General features: G+C 33.3%; 1 protein-coding gene across 2 annotated transcripts in view; it reads left to right on the top strand.

Moving 5' to 3' along the window:
• LOC101890654 (homeobox protein abdominal-A) overlaps positions 1-16,502 on the top strand; it is a 45,254-nt gene that overhangs the window by 10,817 nt on the left and 17,935 nt on the right. For both annotated transcript variants that reach the window (XM_011293591.3, XM_011293590.3), the window contains exon 3: positions 5,441-5,488. In XM_011293591.3, coding sequence (XP_011291893.1) covers positions 5,441-5,488 — 48 coding nt within the window. The remainder of the gene's footprint in view (positions 1-5,440; positions 5,489-16,502) is intronic.

Here is a 16,502-nt window from a genome sequence, read left to right as displayed (position 1 = left end):
GTGTTTTGGGTACAAAACAGAGCCCGCACTTTTAAATATAGCCTATGCCCGGTAAAGAACATAAATCTACAAAAAAAAAATTGAGGAATGTTTTTCGTATACAGTTCTTCTCGTAGAGTCTGTTGTAAATCAGCGATATATTTTAGAGAAGGGAAAAAAGAGAATTTTTAAACGCACAGAGCTATTTAAATATTTTCTTATTTGTAGAACAGGTAACACAATTCCTGCACTCAAAATATATATAAAATCTCCAAAATGATTCTTGAATTTCAGTATTTTGAAGATTTCCAACAGAGTTAGTAACAAAACTTTTTTTAAGTTGGACAGCTAGGTTTCTTATAGAACTGGAATTATCAGAAAATTTCTAAGTCCGTTCGCGTTTCTACATAAGTTTTATATAGCGGTTCCGCATAATTTTCGTAATTTTCCTATCCGCAATCTTAATTGGCTTAGCCTCCATATATCTATAAACCATGGATTTTAGTTTTTATATATAGTTTTTATATATTTTTTTAAATTTTATTGAATGAAAGCAAAAAATGTCGGAAATAGCATCAAATTTTAGAATAAGTTTAGATTTGTTCGAATTGGTCACCTTTGGCTCAAATTATGTCCTTCAAAAGGCCAATGAAACTATCACACGCTGCCCGCATGTTTCTTTGCGGCACTTTGGCGCATTCCCGGCGAAGCGCTTGCTTGAGGAGATTGACACCATGGTATTTTATAGTGCCAACTTTGCTTTTTAAAATCCTCCATACACAACAGTCCAATGGATTGGTATCCGGAGATTTTGGTGGAATCTCATTTTGTAACCATTGTTTGATGACGCGAACTGAGTGCGCTGGTGCTGAGTCCTGTCGGAATTTCTAAGGTCTGCTGTCAAAATGGTTGCGCGTCAAGGCTTTCATACACCATAAAGAATATTTTCGCGATAACATTCGGCATTTATTCTGATGCAACGGTTGGTTAATACGAGCGGAGAGCGACCATCGGCTGTTATGGCGGGCCACACCATCACCATGGCAGGCACTCGAGTTCTGGTGGCCAACCGAAGGTGCACATTTTCAGCTGACCTCTTTAGCAAGTAAACACGATCATTTTGTTTGTTTACAAACTGCTGGACAACGAATGCTTCCTCATCGGAGAAAACCAAACCCGGCAGTTCACCATTTTCGGTCAAGCGAAGCAACTCATTATGTCTTTTGAGTCTATTTTCTTTCGGTTGCGGTGCAATTTTTTGCACTTTTATAATTTCAATGGCTTTACGCCGAGCTCATTTTTCATTATTTGCCGAATGGAATATTGCGATATGTTCAGCTCACGAGCCATTTTTCGGCGACTGTGACGCCGGTTTCGATCAAGTCGCTTCTTTACTTTTCGAACCATTTCTGCTGATTTTCTTCCATCCACATCCTTGAAGTCGGGCTACGCTACCAGTAACTAGCGATGGTTCGAGACACAAAAGATTTATTCACATTTAAATGCTGAAGTGCTGGAATAGCCACTTGTGTTTTTTTCAATATTTAACGTCATAAAAGTAATTTAGAAATCTGATACAAATTTTAATTTTTATACCAGGGATATTGTCAAAATAAATATGTCCGTGGGTTCTCAGATCCATATCACAAACATTTAAATGGCAAACGTGTTTTTTTTAATTTTAAGCCTCATTGTTGCAAAAGATGAGACTCTATAAAAACAAACAGTCTTTATTAACACCTCGGAACCAGTTATTTAAAAAATAGAATGCTTTCTATTTATTATTGAAGAAAAGCAAATAAAAATATGTTTACCCTTAGAATTCATTAAAAATGCATCCTGTCTGCTATCCATTAGTATTTCCAGTTATCTCTCTCTATAATACTCAGCAGGATTATAGCAAGGACTGTAATGAATTTTAATATTTCCCTGACTAAGAAAAACAACAAGCCAACAACTAAGCCAACTTGTATGTATATTCATGTTCACACAAAACAAAAACAACAACTACGAACCAGCGAAATGGAAATGTCGTTTTTCTTTATTCCACATCACTTGCTGATTATTCAAAATTGCACAATTTCTCCTCCTACGTAGTTGAGACTTTAGCCAACACAAACACTGCAGGCATTTCAATGAATGGCCCAAAAGACTGGCTGTTGTTGGTTGGTGTTGTCTGCAGCAAGTGGTAACAGTGGTCGGTGGAATATGAAGAAGAATAAAAAGCTAGCCATGCGGAAATAAATGATGGTGCATACAAAATATTTGCAAAACGGACTCAGTTAAGCGAAAGTTTGCACAGTTTTTTTTTAATTATCTGTAAAATGCTTTTCTCCACATAGCTAGTGTGAAAGAAGGGAAGAAAAAAATATTTCTGTCACATTTGGCCAGAGAGGAGCAAAACGGAAATTGAATACAATACAGTTCAGTTCTTGGTGAATATTCCGGCACGTGCAGTAGCGTGGAATAGATTTTTAGGGGTTACGAAAGATTCCTATTATTTTCTCTTTATATCTTTCAATCCTCTTGGCATTCTCTGAGCCTGGGAACAAGAACGTATGTTTGAGAATTATGGAATGTACAGAAAAAAAGATTGCTCAAAATCCAGCTAGCCAACCCAGCCATTCAACTTGTATGCTGGCTATACAACAATGCCTGAATGCAGTCAATGCGATAAAGCACATAAATTTGTGGAAAAGCGCTGCACAGAGTAACAGAGACAGGCGCAAAGCCCCACCATACTCTAAGCTAGCTATGCTAGGCATGGGTTTGTTATAGATAGATAGATAGACCAACATGTTGGCGAGTGTGGAGGGCAATCGAGAGCCGGCAATGGCAGCAGCATCGTTGTCTTCGTAGTCGTCGTCGTCGTCATCGCCATCATCACTGAGAATGTCATGAGCAAAGTAATGACAGCAACATAAGAATTTGTGTGTGTTTTAATTAAAAATAAAGACAAACCAACACACATTCTTACATAGAGAACAAAAAGCGCGCCAAATATCCCATACAACCTTTGCACACAGCGACAACCAGAATCGGCAAGTCAAACGATATATGTATGTATATATACGTATTCATGTCTTTCTTTCTGCATTCATTGGGTGTAGAGATTCAAACCCTGATACAAACCAGTGAGCGAAAACTTTGAGCGAATAAAGCGATTTTTGTTCATTTGATTGTTGTCAACGTCCAGAATTCCTTTCATGTTTAACCGTTTTTGGGGTTTCCCGTCTTCCTTTGCCTTTTCATTCCTCCTTGCTTAATTAATGCGCTATGTTTGTCTTAATCTGGAGAATTGTAATTATTTGAAAGGACCACCAGGACTAAGAATTATAATGAAAATTCAACTTTTGACATTTTCATCTTGTGTTCGTAGAAAGATGAGCAATTTTATTCATTAGTTTTTAATTTAATTCATTTGCATGCTGTTTGCTTTTGGGTTTCGTCATATTAGTTTTCCGATGCGGTGAATAAATAAAAATTGTCGCAGGGAAATAATGGCGTCAATTAGGTATTGTTATATCCTTCAAATTTAAAAGGAGGGTATATCAACTTTGCCATTCCGTTTGTAACATCCCCAAATTTTCTTCGTAGACCCCATAAAGTATATATATTCGTCCACTATTTTGTATAGCCTCTATATAACGGTACCTCCCTATATTCGGTATTTTGACGATTTTTGCCACATTTTTCCACGGATTTGTCTTAAAGTTGGTATTTGTAGGTCATATTGGTTTCTAGCTCCAGTGGCGAAACATAGTATGTATGGGTCCATGTTTTTATAGCCTCCATATAACGGTACCTCCCGATATTCGGAACATAGTACATATATAGTATTTTGGAATAGCCCCCTAATAACGGTACCTCCCGATATTAGGTGTTTTGATGGTTTTTGCCACATTATTCCACGGATATGTTCAGAAATTGGTATTTGTAGTTAATAATGGGTTCTAGCTCCTGTGTCGGAACATAGTATGTATAGGTCCAAGTTTTTGCATGGTCCGCACATAATGGTACCTCCGGATATCCAGCATTTTAATGATTTTTTTGTAAATAAAATAAATTGCGGCTACAATTAGTTAATCAAGATCTGTACCGATTTCCAATTTGACAAGAGAGAAGAATATTACGGATAAACAGAATCTCTATGTTCTATCGACTGATCGGCGCGGAAGCTAGCTTGGGGTTAAAGCTTAGGGCTGGGCAGAAGCCTTCCAATTTTGATGGTCATCGGGTAATATTTAGTAGGTCAAATATACCATAATATTTGTGTTAACTAAATGTCAAATTTTCCAATAAATTGCGAATATTTCAATTCTGACCGATACGTAGATGCCGATAGTAAATATATCGGATATATATAGCGAAATGTGTATATACAAAGGAAGGTAATGTTACAACACATGTTGGGGTTATATACAGATTTCGTCCTATCTTCACGAAAATTTTCATAACGGTAGGGTTAGACTCCGAAGGGCTTGTTTTTAAAGATGTCCGCAATACATTTCGGGGTTGAAATGGACCAACAACTAAAAATGTTCTTGATTTTGCGGCCATTATAAAGGTCACAAATAGAAACTAAAGGACACGAAATCTCGCATGAAGTTAGAGTTTAGGACAGGGGTAGAATAGACCACTACTTTTGTGTGAAAAAATACCAGCATTACTTACTGGCGATATCTGAATTACTCAAACAGCGAACTTCTGGCTTTTTTATGCTGATTTCGTTGACGAATATAGCCAAAAATTGCAGAGAAGCAAATCATATAGATGAGTCTAAATTTGGAGGGGCCTCTTGTTTTTGGAGATGATCGCAAAATATTTAGGGGTTCAAATAACCCAAAAACAGAAAAAACGTTTTGGATGACCATTGCATTATATTTAGCAGTAAAATGGGTCACAACAACTAAAATCACGACGGATTGCGTAAATATTGGGCAAAGGCTCGGCAGTGCCCCGAGACATAATTTCAAAAGCAAAAGCTTCCAAAATGGATTTGGACATATGGCGTCTAACATATTGTAGTGTTGTAGGGTATCACATGGTCGTCAACGCACGACTATTGCCTTTGCTTTCTTGTTTTTTATTTAAATTAACGTAAAATTAGTTGGCTAATTGCTAGAAATCAAGGCCATACATAATGTTTTGTATACTTTTCTTTAATTAAGTAACCCTACTTAGTGGAAGCCATATTTGTTAGTTCGTCATCCATATTTAGTGAAAAAAATAATGTCCTTCATCATAAAAACTAAAATTTATCCATTTCCAACATTTACCCTTGCATGCATCAATTTGTTTTAATGACCATCCACAGCCTTGACCACCAAATGACAAATTCTGTGGAAATTTCACCAAATCGTAGAGTTAAACCAAACAATTTGACTTCAACTAATGATTTTATAACGAAGCGTAAAACATGAAATATTAATTGTACATATTTTTCTCCTTTTATTTTCAGACTGGATGGGAAGTCCTTTTGAACGCGTCGTATGTGGTGATTTCAATGGTAAGTAATAACGCTATAAGACGAAACCCTTGGCTATTTAACTCATTGCCTAAGTTAATGGTTGGAATGACATTGAGGAAATTAAGCGTGGAATATGTCCTGTGAATGCTGAAGAAATCCTAAAGAGTTAGCCAAGGACAAAAAGAAAAAGATAAACACTTTTACTTGCAGTTGTTTTACTGAGGCCTTAAATGTGTTTAGTTTTTTATTTAGTTACTATCCAACAATGACCTTGAAACCGAGCAGGTACATTATGTGTGTATGTCTGCAGGGTCGAAGTGAAAACACTTTCCCTTGCATTTCCATTACCCCTGTCTTGTCGAGTACCAGATGTCTCATGAACCCTTTTTGCACAATACATGCATTCATATTGATTTTTGATTTTATTATTTCCTGGTTTTGTCTTCCATTTAGTAACGCGGCAAGAAATCATATTTTCCCTATCTGCCGTTGTGGCAAATTTCATTTATGTCTTAGGTGGCTATTGTCTTATATTTTCCAATCCTTTATGCAAGAAATAAAAAAACTGCTTGTTATCTTCAGAGCATAAAACATTTTCCTACGCAATGATCATATCGTGCATGCTGTGTTGCATGCTGCATTTAGTAATTTCATAACAAGAAGGACAAAAGTATTGTAGACCCTTCGAATGGTATTTGAAGACTTTAAATTGTTGAAAAGAAAATAGCGAGTGGCTAAAATATTTGTAATTTGAAAATTTAAGAATTTTGTCATACCAAATTTGATACGTAATTTTTATTTAAATTCTAACACTAATTTATTGAGAATATTATATTTTTTCAATCTAATTTTTCAAAACAAATTAGCTATTTTAGTTATCGTATTACAAATATTAGTGAAGGGTGCAAAAAACCTTCCATGGGTCTTAATGGAAACCCATCCTGTTTTCTCAGCTTTATTTCAAATATATTTCCATAGTGCTTTTGTACTTAACAGCAATATCTAACTCTCTCCCACGCCAAAACTCCCTTGGCCCTAGCAGAAGAAGTAAACAATAAAAATATTGAAATTTCAAACTAAATACTGGTGTTCGATCGTTTTGTACAATTGCAATAATAACAATAATTATCAGCAAACGGATCTGCCAAAGACTTGCCATATGAGCTGTTGGTCAACACATTTCGAGCACGTACTTGAATTGACCAGGAAAATAAATGTTCACAGTCATCATTAGAGGAGTTGTACGGCATGGATGATGTGCCATGGTCATGTTCGATGATTGCATTTTTCTTCATTGTTTTGAGTTTTAATCTGATTGCAAATTGCAGAAAACAAGTAATAAAAAACACATTTATTGCAATGCGAATAAGAATCGAGATGCAGACGACGAATTTTGTCATACCAAATTTGATATGTAACTTTTATTTAAATTCTAACAGTAATTTATTGAGAATATTATTTTTTTTCAATCTAATTTTTCAAATATAAAAGTTTCAAAACAAATTAGCTATTTTAGTTATCGTGCAAAAAACCTTCCATGGGTCTTAATGGAAACCCATCCTGTTTTCTCAGCTTTATTTCAAATATTTTTCCATAGTGCTTTTGTACTTAACAGCAATATCTAACTCTCTGCCACGCCAAAACTCCCTTGGCCCTAGCAGAAGAAGTAAACAATAAAAATATTGAAATTTCAAACTAAATACTGGTGTTCGATCGTTTTGTACAATTGCAATAATAACAATAATTATCAGCAAACGGATCTGCCAAAGACTTGCCATATGAGCTGTTGGTCAACACATTTCGAGCACGTACTTGAATTGACCAGGAATATATATGTTCACAGTCATCATTAGAGGAGTTGTACGGCATGGATGATGTGCCATGGTCATGTTCGATGATTGCATTTTTCTTCATTGTTTTGAGTTTTAATCTGGTTGCAAATTGCAGAAAACAAGTAATAAAAAACACATTTATTGCAATGCGAATAAGAATCGAGATGCAGACGACGAAGAAGAAGTGAGAAAACAAAAGGAAAGAACATTTCAGACCACTTATTTGACTACTCGTTTTTAATTTCGTTGTCGTCGACCACTGGCCTACAATCAAATTCAGAGGCAAATGCACTTTGCCTCGGCAATAATTGTTTTTTTTTTCTGTTTTGTATTTTTTGTAAACTCAAGACGTACAGTTGTCGTATTTCAGTTTTGTGGCGCTGTTGATTTGTATTACACAGGCTTACAGTAACCATGAGAGAAAAAGTTTCATTTTTCAGCAATGGAAATTGTTTGTGGTAGAGATTTGGGTATAGAAGGGAGATTTTATGCTCATTCGAAAGACGGAGAATTTAAATTGAAAAACAGGAAATAATTCACAAAAGAAATAAAATTATTTAAAAAAAGAAGGGTGGCTATCTCAATTAGTAATGGTAGAGATATTAAAAAGAAAAGGAGAGGAGTTAAGTTTTGGTGCTGAAGTATTGTTAATTGATAAAACAACCTAAGTGTAAAAATGAAGTTCATAATTTTTATGTAGGGCTAAGCATTTTTCAAACGAAATTTCAGAGTGGACTTATTTCATATTTTTCAATGATGCCGAATGACCTATAATTTGGCACAGAAACCTACGTTAAAATCTTAATCATTAGAATTTTTTATTCTTTAACGATATTATTTCTCATGAAAGAACATGACACGCTCTCTTAATCCATGTAAAAATTATTTAATATGTAAGCCCAAGTAATAAAAGTTGTTGATAGATATATGTTTATTCCAAATTTTGATCTACATAAGATTAAATAATGTCTGCGGCAGTAGTAGTGCAAGCGCAATATGTTTGTTTGGTGATACAAAACAGTAGATCTCTAGTGGATATGAGTATCCAAATTTCCCAGTTACAGCTGATTCGGTTATAAATTTTAGCTGAATGTGTTACGACACCGAAAATCAGTCAATGCAGTTATATAGATAACAAAATTTGATCAATTTCAATTTTTTGCTTATGAAGACTAACGAGGCTTTAGATTAGAATTCCGTGACAATATACTAATATATGGTTATGGTTCATGGTAAGATTTTCAAATGCATCAAATTATGAAAAATTGCAATATCTTAATTTTAGATTTTTTTGTATAAATATTTTTTTCGCCATTCACCCACTGTTGAGCATTTCCATCAACATCATTTGTCAGCATGTTTGCTAAAGAGAATTTCGCCTTGTCGATTTATTTTTGTTTATTTTCCTTTAAATTTCTCTGCACACGATGATGGTGATGTGACGTTTCATTGATGTTGAATAAATAAACAAGTGCAATAATCATTGGCAACGTTTGGCAGAACAATATTTTGACTGATTTCCATTTGGAAATATCAGTTGCAAGGCTATTTTAATTGAAGTGTTAAAAATTATCTGGCATAATGTGGTTTAGATCATCCCTGATATTATATCAGTAGACATGTGATCATACATTTTCCAATTTTTATGTGTTTTTTAAATAATCCAAGACTGCTCTTAAACACGCACTTTGCTAGAAAAAATAAATAACATTTATTTCAACATTTCAACAAAACGTATTAATCAATCTATGTTTGACATAAAGTTAAGACACGTACAAAATACTTAATTAGTGGTTTTTGCGAATTCCTTCTCCTTTGGTATTGCCAAGAGCATTTTATGTACATAAAATGTCAACAATAGATTTATGGCGCTTAAGTTGGGTATTGATTTTTTTATATACACACAAGTAGCCATAAATATAGGTAGCTATTTTAAATTGAATAAAAATTGAGGTATAAAATTAATTTCACATTTAAATAATGCAACACATAACACCACATGTTTCGCTAAGGTATTTTTTTTAGCAACAACTCTTAAGCTTCAAAGTCTAAAAATAGTGGAAAAGGCAGACAAAAGTATCGTAACTCTAGAAAAAAAAATTAAAACTGTTACGTTTTTTTTTGTTTAAACATTTTGTATGCCTCACATAAAAATGGCGTAAAATCGTAAATTGATCATAAAATCCACATTAAAACTAATTTTATTGTGTTGCCAAGGGTTTCTTGTTATTGTTTTCCGTTGTCGTGTTTTTTTTTTCATTGGTTCGATATGCAGACCACAAATTATTCATTTTGGTTTTTAATACCATGGGAGAGTTTCTCAAGTAGCTCAAACATATGGAAATTAATTATATGATCTCATTCAATTGGGATTTATGTGGTATAAAGCGGAGAGAAATATATTTAGTTCTTTGTGGGATTTGTCGTCACCCATAGAGATGGAGAGAGGATTTCTATTCATTTGCTGCTGCTATAAAAATTAGAGTGGGAGCAGAATTGCTCGAAATAGAGTAAGTGTTTGCTCTAAGAGTGAAACCGAATGAAAAAAAAAAGTGTTTTGTTTGCTAATTTGTGTCTGTGAACTGTGAGAGAGGGGGTGATCGTGCACAAAATCAAATAAGAGAAAAGCAGTAGAAGCAAGGGGCCAGTGGATTTTTTTACAAAAAGGACTGGCATATACATTTTGGTACAGATTGGCGACAATGCTGCTCCACGTGTTTTTGTTTCGATTACTGCTGTGGCTTGTGAAAAGACACATACATATAAATACAAGAAGGATCTGACAAAAACTAAACGAGTGCTCGGTAAGAGTAAAATCTGGTTGTTTTCGTTTTGCTCCCACTCTCAAACACGCAAAGCGTGCTCGCCCTTATTCGAATCGAAGTTTGCTGCCACTCAAGTAGAATGAAACTAGTTCGAAGTTTTTCGCGCTTCTGGCTGAAACCTTTAACATACCGAAAATCAGAAGAACCCTTGTAGAGAAGGTATTTAAAGTGGAGGACTAATTAACATTTTTATCAAAAAGAATTTTTTGAAATTATAGATAATTCAATTACAGATTAATGCTAATATCTTTAAAATATCGAAATTTGTGTAACAGTAAATAGGGTACCTATATATCTAGTAGGGGTTATTTAAATTTGTCGTACAGCTTGCTTGGTTGAAAATTCACAAAGTTCCGTACCTAAAAAAACTAATAAACTTGTGACTCATATAAAAGAGGTATGTATGATTTTAGAGAATCTTTAGCGCCGCCTCATAGACATCTGCATCACCCTTTCATAGGTAATATTTTCTTGTTTCGTTTTCAAAATTTCCCCAAAAACATCTAACATATTCAACAAACTTGTTTTTTTTTTTTTTTCTTTCCGATCTCAATTCATTTTTTTTGCTAGTAAAGCAAAATACAAAAAAGTTGTAGAGGCAAATTTCTTGTGTAAAAGAAATAAAACGTTCCTCTTTAGCTTGCCAGACAAACACATTTTGTCATTTTTATTGGGACCAGTATAAAAATAAACAACAAATTCCAAATGCTAGCAAAAAGAGAAAAAAAAGAACAGCACAAACATTATATGGCATTTAGTTGAAATGTGGCATCTATAAAAGAATGAAAATTAATTTAATAATACTATAATAATTTTTAAATATATTTTTAATGATGATGTTTATTATTTTTATTGTTTGTTTGGTGGTTCTCTTCTTTTTTTTCATACAAATATGTATACAATACAAATTGTGATTAAAACGATGTCTGAGAGAGCTACAGAGAGGGAGAGTAAATCTCAATATTTGTTGATATTGCCTTAAAACAATCGAGTTATGGCAAATAGAGAAAATGTAGCGATAAAGTGGTGGTCTATCAAACTGATTTATATAGACACTGAGTCATTTGGGGTCATTTCCGAAGAAAGATTTCTTCATTTGCTCTTGTATATAGATACATACGTGTGTGTGTGTGTTTTGTATGTCTTATATAGCTATTGCTATGGACATGTCAGAAATGTAATAAATATTTTATATTAATTATATTAAAATGTGAATTTTTATTTTCTGTTACTGTTTTATTGACTGTCTGTCTTGGGATGAGTATTTATGTCGACACTTATTATCAAGAAAGATTAATAATTGCAGTCATTTGTAAAGCATGACAATTTTCTAGGATTTCTATTTTTCTCAGCTTAAAAGCGTATATCCTATTTTCACTAAATTGTGTTTTTGGAACATACCAGCCTTGGTTTGAGATAATGCAATTTTGGTTTGACACAAAAAGTTCTTCATTTTGCGGTTAACGCCTTAATACCCACGCACCAAAAACATTTACATGTTAATTAAATATGTATGTATATAAAAAAAACTTGTGCAGAAATTGTATAAGAATTGGAAACCGTTATCTCCATATTAAAATTAGTTTAACATTTCAAAGGCTTGTTATAACGGCCATTTAAAAAAATGGAATAATTATCGTTTTCACGCAGCCAACCATGGGCTTGTCTGTGTTATAAAAAATACAGGTTTTTGAATTTGTAGGCAATTTTATTTCTATGATGTTTATCATTTTTATTATGCACCATGGAAATATATCTAAATATCCCGCTGGGCATAAAAAATATTAAAATATGTGTAAAACAAACAAAACGGCTTACATTTTAAGGTGTGCGTGTGTGTGTCTCTATTTGGTGAGTTTTTTTTTTGGTGTTTAAAGAGTTGGAAAAGAGACACGATCATATTTCATTTTAAATATGAATTTGACTGAATACTGTCGGCCAGTTAGTTGCATGAATGAATCTTTTGTCCAAGTTCTTTTTTTGGGTAAGCCATTCAAAAACCCCTACGTCTTACCATATTATAATTCAATCTTAGTCATAGTAGACTGGGTTTCCTAGAATTAACATAAAATATACTTAACTCACACGAGTTCATTTCCTTTCAACCAGACCACACACATATATATTTACACCAGAGTTGGACATTGTATGGCCATATTAAGGTGAGGTAAAGTGATAAATGTGGCACGTTCATAAACTGTGTGTGTGTGGACTCAAGAATATTGGTCGAACTTAAAAAAACAAAGCCAAAAAAAAATACATTCACTATGATTAAAGGAAATTGTATATTTCTTGGCATCCAACTGCCGGCCATGGTTCAAAATTATGACACCCAGGCTGACCACTTAAAGTACATTGTGGCCATTGCCAACATTATTAATTTGTAATTTGGTCACATTCACTCTTAAGTTTTATTGATTAAATTCTTTTTCTTCTTTTTTTACTTGGTTTCTTCTTCAATATCCATTTAATTAGTATTTGTTATCGTTTGTTTATTATTTGTATTCTCTTTTATTTTTCTCAAGCGCCACATTATTGCCAGTTAGTTGTTCCAGACGCCATATTAATAATCGTTATTGTGGTTTCGAATATTATTCAAAATGCATGTCTTCTAAATAAATGAGCTTTTTATTAGTAATTTAGTTTGATCAGTCATTGTGCACAAATTAATGGACACGTAAATAAAACAAGAAACAAATAAGGCGAATTGTTGGGGTCGGAACTAAGTTTTTATTTAAATGAAAAGTAAAATTATTATTAAAATGTCCTGGAAATGTTTAGAAATTTAAATAGCAAAATATCGAATTATATGAAGATATTTGAAGGACCTTTTAAAATCCTGAAATCGTACTCCACCATGATTAAATCATTCCCTCCAAATTACACCAACTTCGGTCGAAAATCAGAAGGTAGTGGGGTCTTCTCCAAAGTGTTTTAATAAGCATTTTGTCATGGATTCATAGCATATTAGATCTTATTTTATTCACTTAATTGCTATTGACAAAATTACTGTAACTTTATTATTCAAAAACGCACCTCCTTTAAAAGTAATTAAAAAAGTAATTTCAATATTTTTAATGTGTGACTAAAGCCTAAATGACTTCAATTTTCATTCACGTACACATAACATGATAATATTTACATCTCTAATGAAAAATTAATTATATGAAAAAGAAATTTACTCCAGATGACAATAACTTGTGCCATTTAAACTGTCAGCGTATGACATTACAATGGCTTCCCTCTATGTAGTCATTTCTTCAAGTCACACGTCTGTTTGGATAGAAATTCAGCAGTGAGTCGGATAACATGTTAACCCCAGCCATTCTGCTACTTTTTGTGGCAAGGAAGTTCAGAGTTTATCATTGACGTATACATCCCCGAAAAGAAAGAAGTGTTATCATAGCAGGCACCATTATGAAATGAGCAAGCAGCAGACAACTCAGCCAGCCAAACAAAAAATGAGCGGATGTCAATGTCATTGACAGTATACAATTTTGGTGTATTTCCCGAAAAAGAAAAACAAAATAACCCAAAAAAGGAACATATATGGAAGCTAAAGAAAACTTAAGAAGTTGCAGGCGGTAGAAGTGTTGGAAAGATGATTTCTGTTTTGAGTTATGATGTAATACCATAACTGTGACTCTATGGTTCGGAGAGTCATGATGAACAAAACATTTTTAAGAGATAGTAACGAAAAACTCCAGCGAAATAGCGGCTAGAACATCAAGCGTCAATTGCAGCACAAGGTTTAATTTATGAGGCGAGATAAGCATTTTGTGTTTTAAATTTATTTATAAATGATGTTTATTGTAAGGCACTCGAATTGATATTTTTTCTTTAACGGGGTGGGAGTAATGAGGGATAACAGTGGAAATTATAGCTAAGGGAAATGGAAATAGCAGTTCGATTTAGGTATAAAAATTTCATACAAATTTTAGTAGGCAATAATAAAGAAAATAATTAAAAAACTAAAAATTAATTTTTTATAAAACTCTACTAATATTGGTTGTTGATGATTTTCGAATGATAATTTAACATTTTTATTTGAAATAGAAAATGTGTATAAAATAAATCTCCTTAATTAACATTCCACAAATGTCTGACCCACCTTGGGCGCCAATATTCGTATATAAAAATCCTATAGTACTTCCCCATTTATGGAAGAAGTATCTATCTGTTTCCTATTTTGAATAGAAGAATTCTTAAATTATACAAATATTGATTATTAACTTGATACTTAACCCTCTAATTAAGAATTCCAGGATATTGGGTTGTTCTTTCACGGTTGATAAAAGTACTGATCCTCTTCCATGCAATCAGGAATATGTAAAGTTTATATTTGTACAAATTTTGGTTATAAAAATAAAAATTTTAAATTGTTACTTGAAATTTATAATGCACTTTATTAGTTTAGTTTTAAAATATTTTTCTTTAATAAAGATTTCATGAATTAGTCAGGCAAGATTAATACACACACATTTTTTTAGTAACTCAAATTATTTTTTCCAAACGACTGCTATTTTTAACAAATCATTTATACAATTTTAGAAAAGTGGATACTTCAATGGAAATTGTGTAAAAAATAAGAGCTGAATTAAAATAGGTAATATGCGAATATACAGCGATACAATGCAATAAACAGCAGAAAAGCTAGAAGCCAATAACGGACTTATTAGTTACTGTCATCTGTTATGGAAATAAAGTAAACACAAAAATTCCAATAAAATCTGTATTTGGAGGGTTATTAATCTCACTCCAGGCATAAATTTTTGCCAAACGTCGAGCTATTTGAAAATGCTGAATTGTGTCCTTCCAACAAAAACACCCACACTATGTCACACTAATCGTGTGACATTACTTTGCAAAGTATTAAGTTCTCCTGGTACTGCAAATTTGTTGTTTACATTACCTTATAATGAATTATTCAGATCCATTGTTTCACAAATATTTGTTGGAGATATTTAGTATCCATTACGGAAGGTGGCTAAAATTGTCTAAACTTTGTCAGACTCCACTGTATTTTCCGTTGATTCTTTTCTATTGTTTTGCGGTCTCATTTCCGATTTGTTTTCGTTGCATGAGTGCTGTGCTTGTTGTTGCTTTTCGCTTGCTCCCATCATTGTATTTGCAGGCTACCGTATATATATGGCCATAACAAAAATAAGCATTGTTGTGTTATCGGCACGTTTGTGCAATTTTCCTTTGGGCTTATATGATGGCAACTGCTATACAATTGTACTACAAACAATTGTACTACAAACAAACGTGGCGTAGGGTTAAATCATTTTGTAAGCTTACAATATCTGTGGAATTTGTCGCTATAACACGTTTCGTCTGAGGTTGCAAATGAGTCTCTTTGCTATGTTGTTGTTTTGGTGTGGTTCGCATTTAATCTCTGTTACAACGATGTAAACGAAACCCAATAATACAACGCTAGTATTGCCGTCGTCGTCGTGGTGTGGTCGGAAAACAAAGGGGAAGAGGGTGGTCTTAAATTACAACAATGCCCAAAACATTATGGGGTGGATTAGACGCGGCCGAGGATGGGTAGGCAGCATGGCACTGTTACACATCCACGCATAGAACATACGCGCACTAATTTGAATTCACAGACAGAAATCCAATTAAAAACATTATTTTTCGTTTTTCTCGGCATTTGATTGTGTGTCTGTGTATGTATGTGCCTGTGTTATTGTCACAAACAGACATTCTCCATTATAGGGTAAGTGTGCCTAAGTTCGGCATGTCCCAGTAGTCGGCACTTTTTATTTTTAAGCCCAAATAAATGAAACTTTTATAACTAAATATATTTTGTTTACTTCAAATATATTGTCAGCTATCTTTGTGTACAATTTCGCTAAGAAAAGATGATTTATTCTAATAAAAATTAAATTTCTGTATGTGAAAGTCCTCAACAATCCATATTCTTAAGAAAAGTACAGTAAAGACGTCGAATCAGTTTAACTAAACAAAAATATTATATTTTTATGAATTAATTTATTATTATCATTAATTATTCTTACAAAAAAATTGGTATGCCGACTGTTGCAACATGCCATACAGACAATTGGCAAGTGGTGCCGACTACTGGCAAAAAAGCATTGTTTTAATAAAACTACAAATTTATGAAATTTAATAAAAGGTTATTAAAACTTTATTTATTATTGCAAAAACTATACAAAATTTCAAATCTGAATAAATTAACTTTGTAATAATTGAAAAGTTCCACTCAGAATGGTGAGCGATTACAAACGCGAAAATCCTAAAAGTGCCGACTACTGGTACACTTACCCTATATGGTTTTTCATTACAGCCATTGTTTGGTGAGGGTGTGTGTATGTGTGTGCTTGGTCTCCTTTGGTGGGGGTTGTATTCTACCCTCATTTGTCAACA

Source organism: Musca domestica, unplaced genomic scaffold, assembly GCF_030504385.1.
Source record: "Musca domestica strain aabys unplaced genomic scaffold, Musca_domestica.polishedcontigs.V.1.1 4, whole genome shotgun sequence".
In the NCBI taxonomy this organism is placed as follows: Eukaryota; Metazoa; Arthropoda; class Insecta; order Diptera; family Muscidae; genus Musca; species Musca domestica.
The sequence above is the reverse complement of the archived record's forward strand: the minus strand, read 5'-3'. Positions and strand labels throughout refer to the sequence as shown.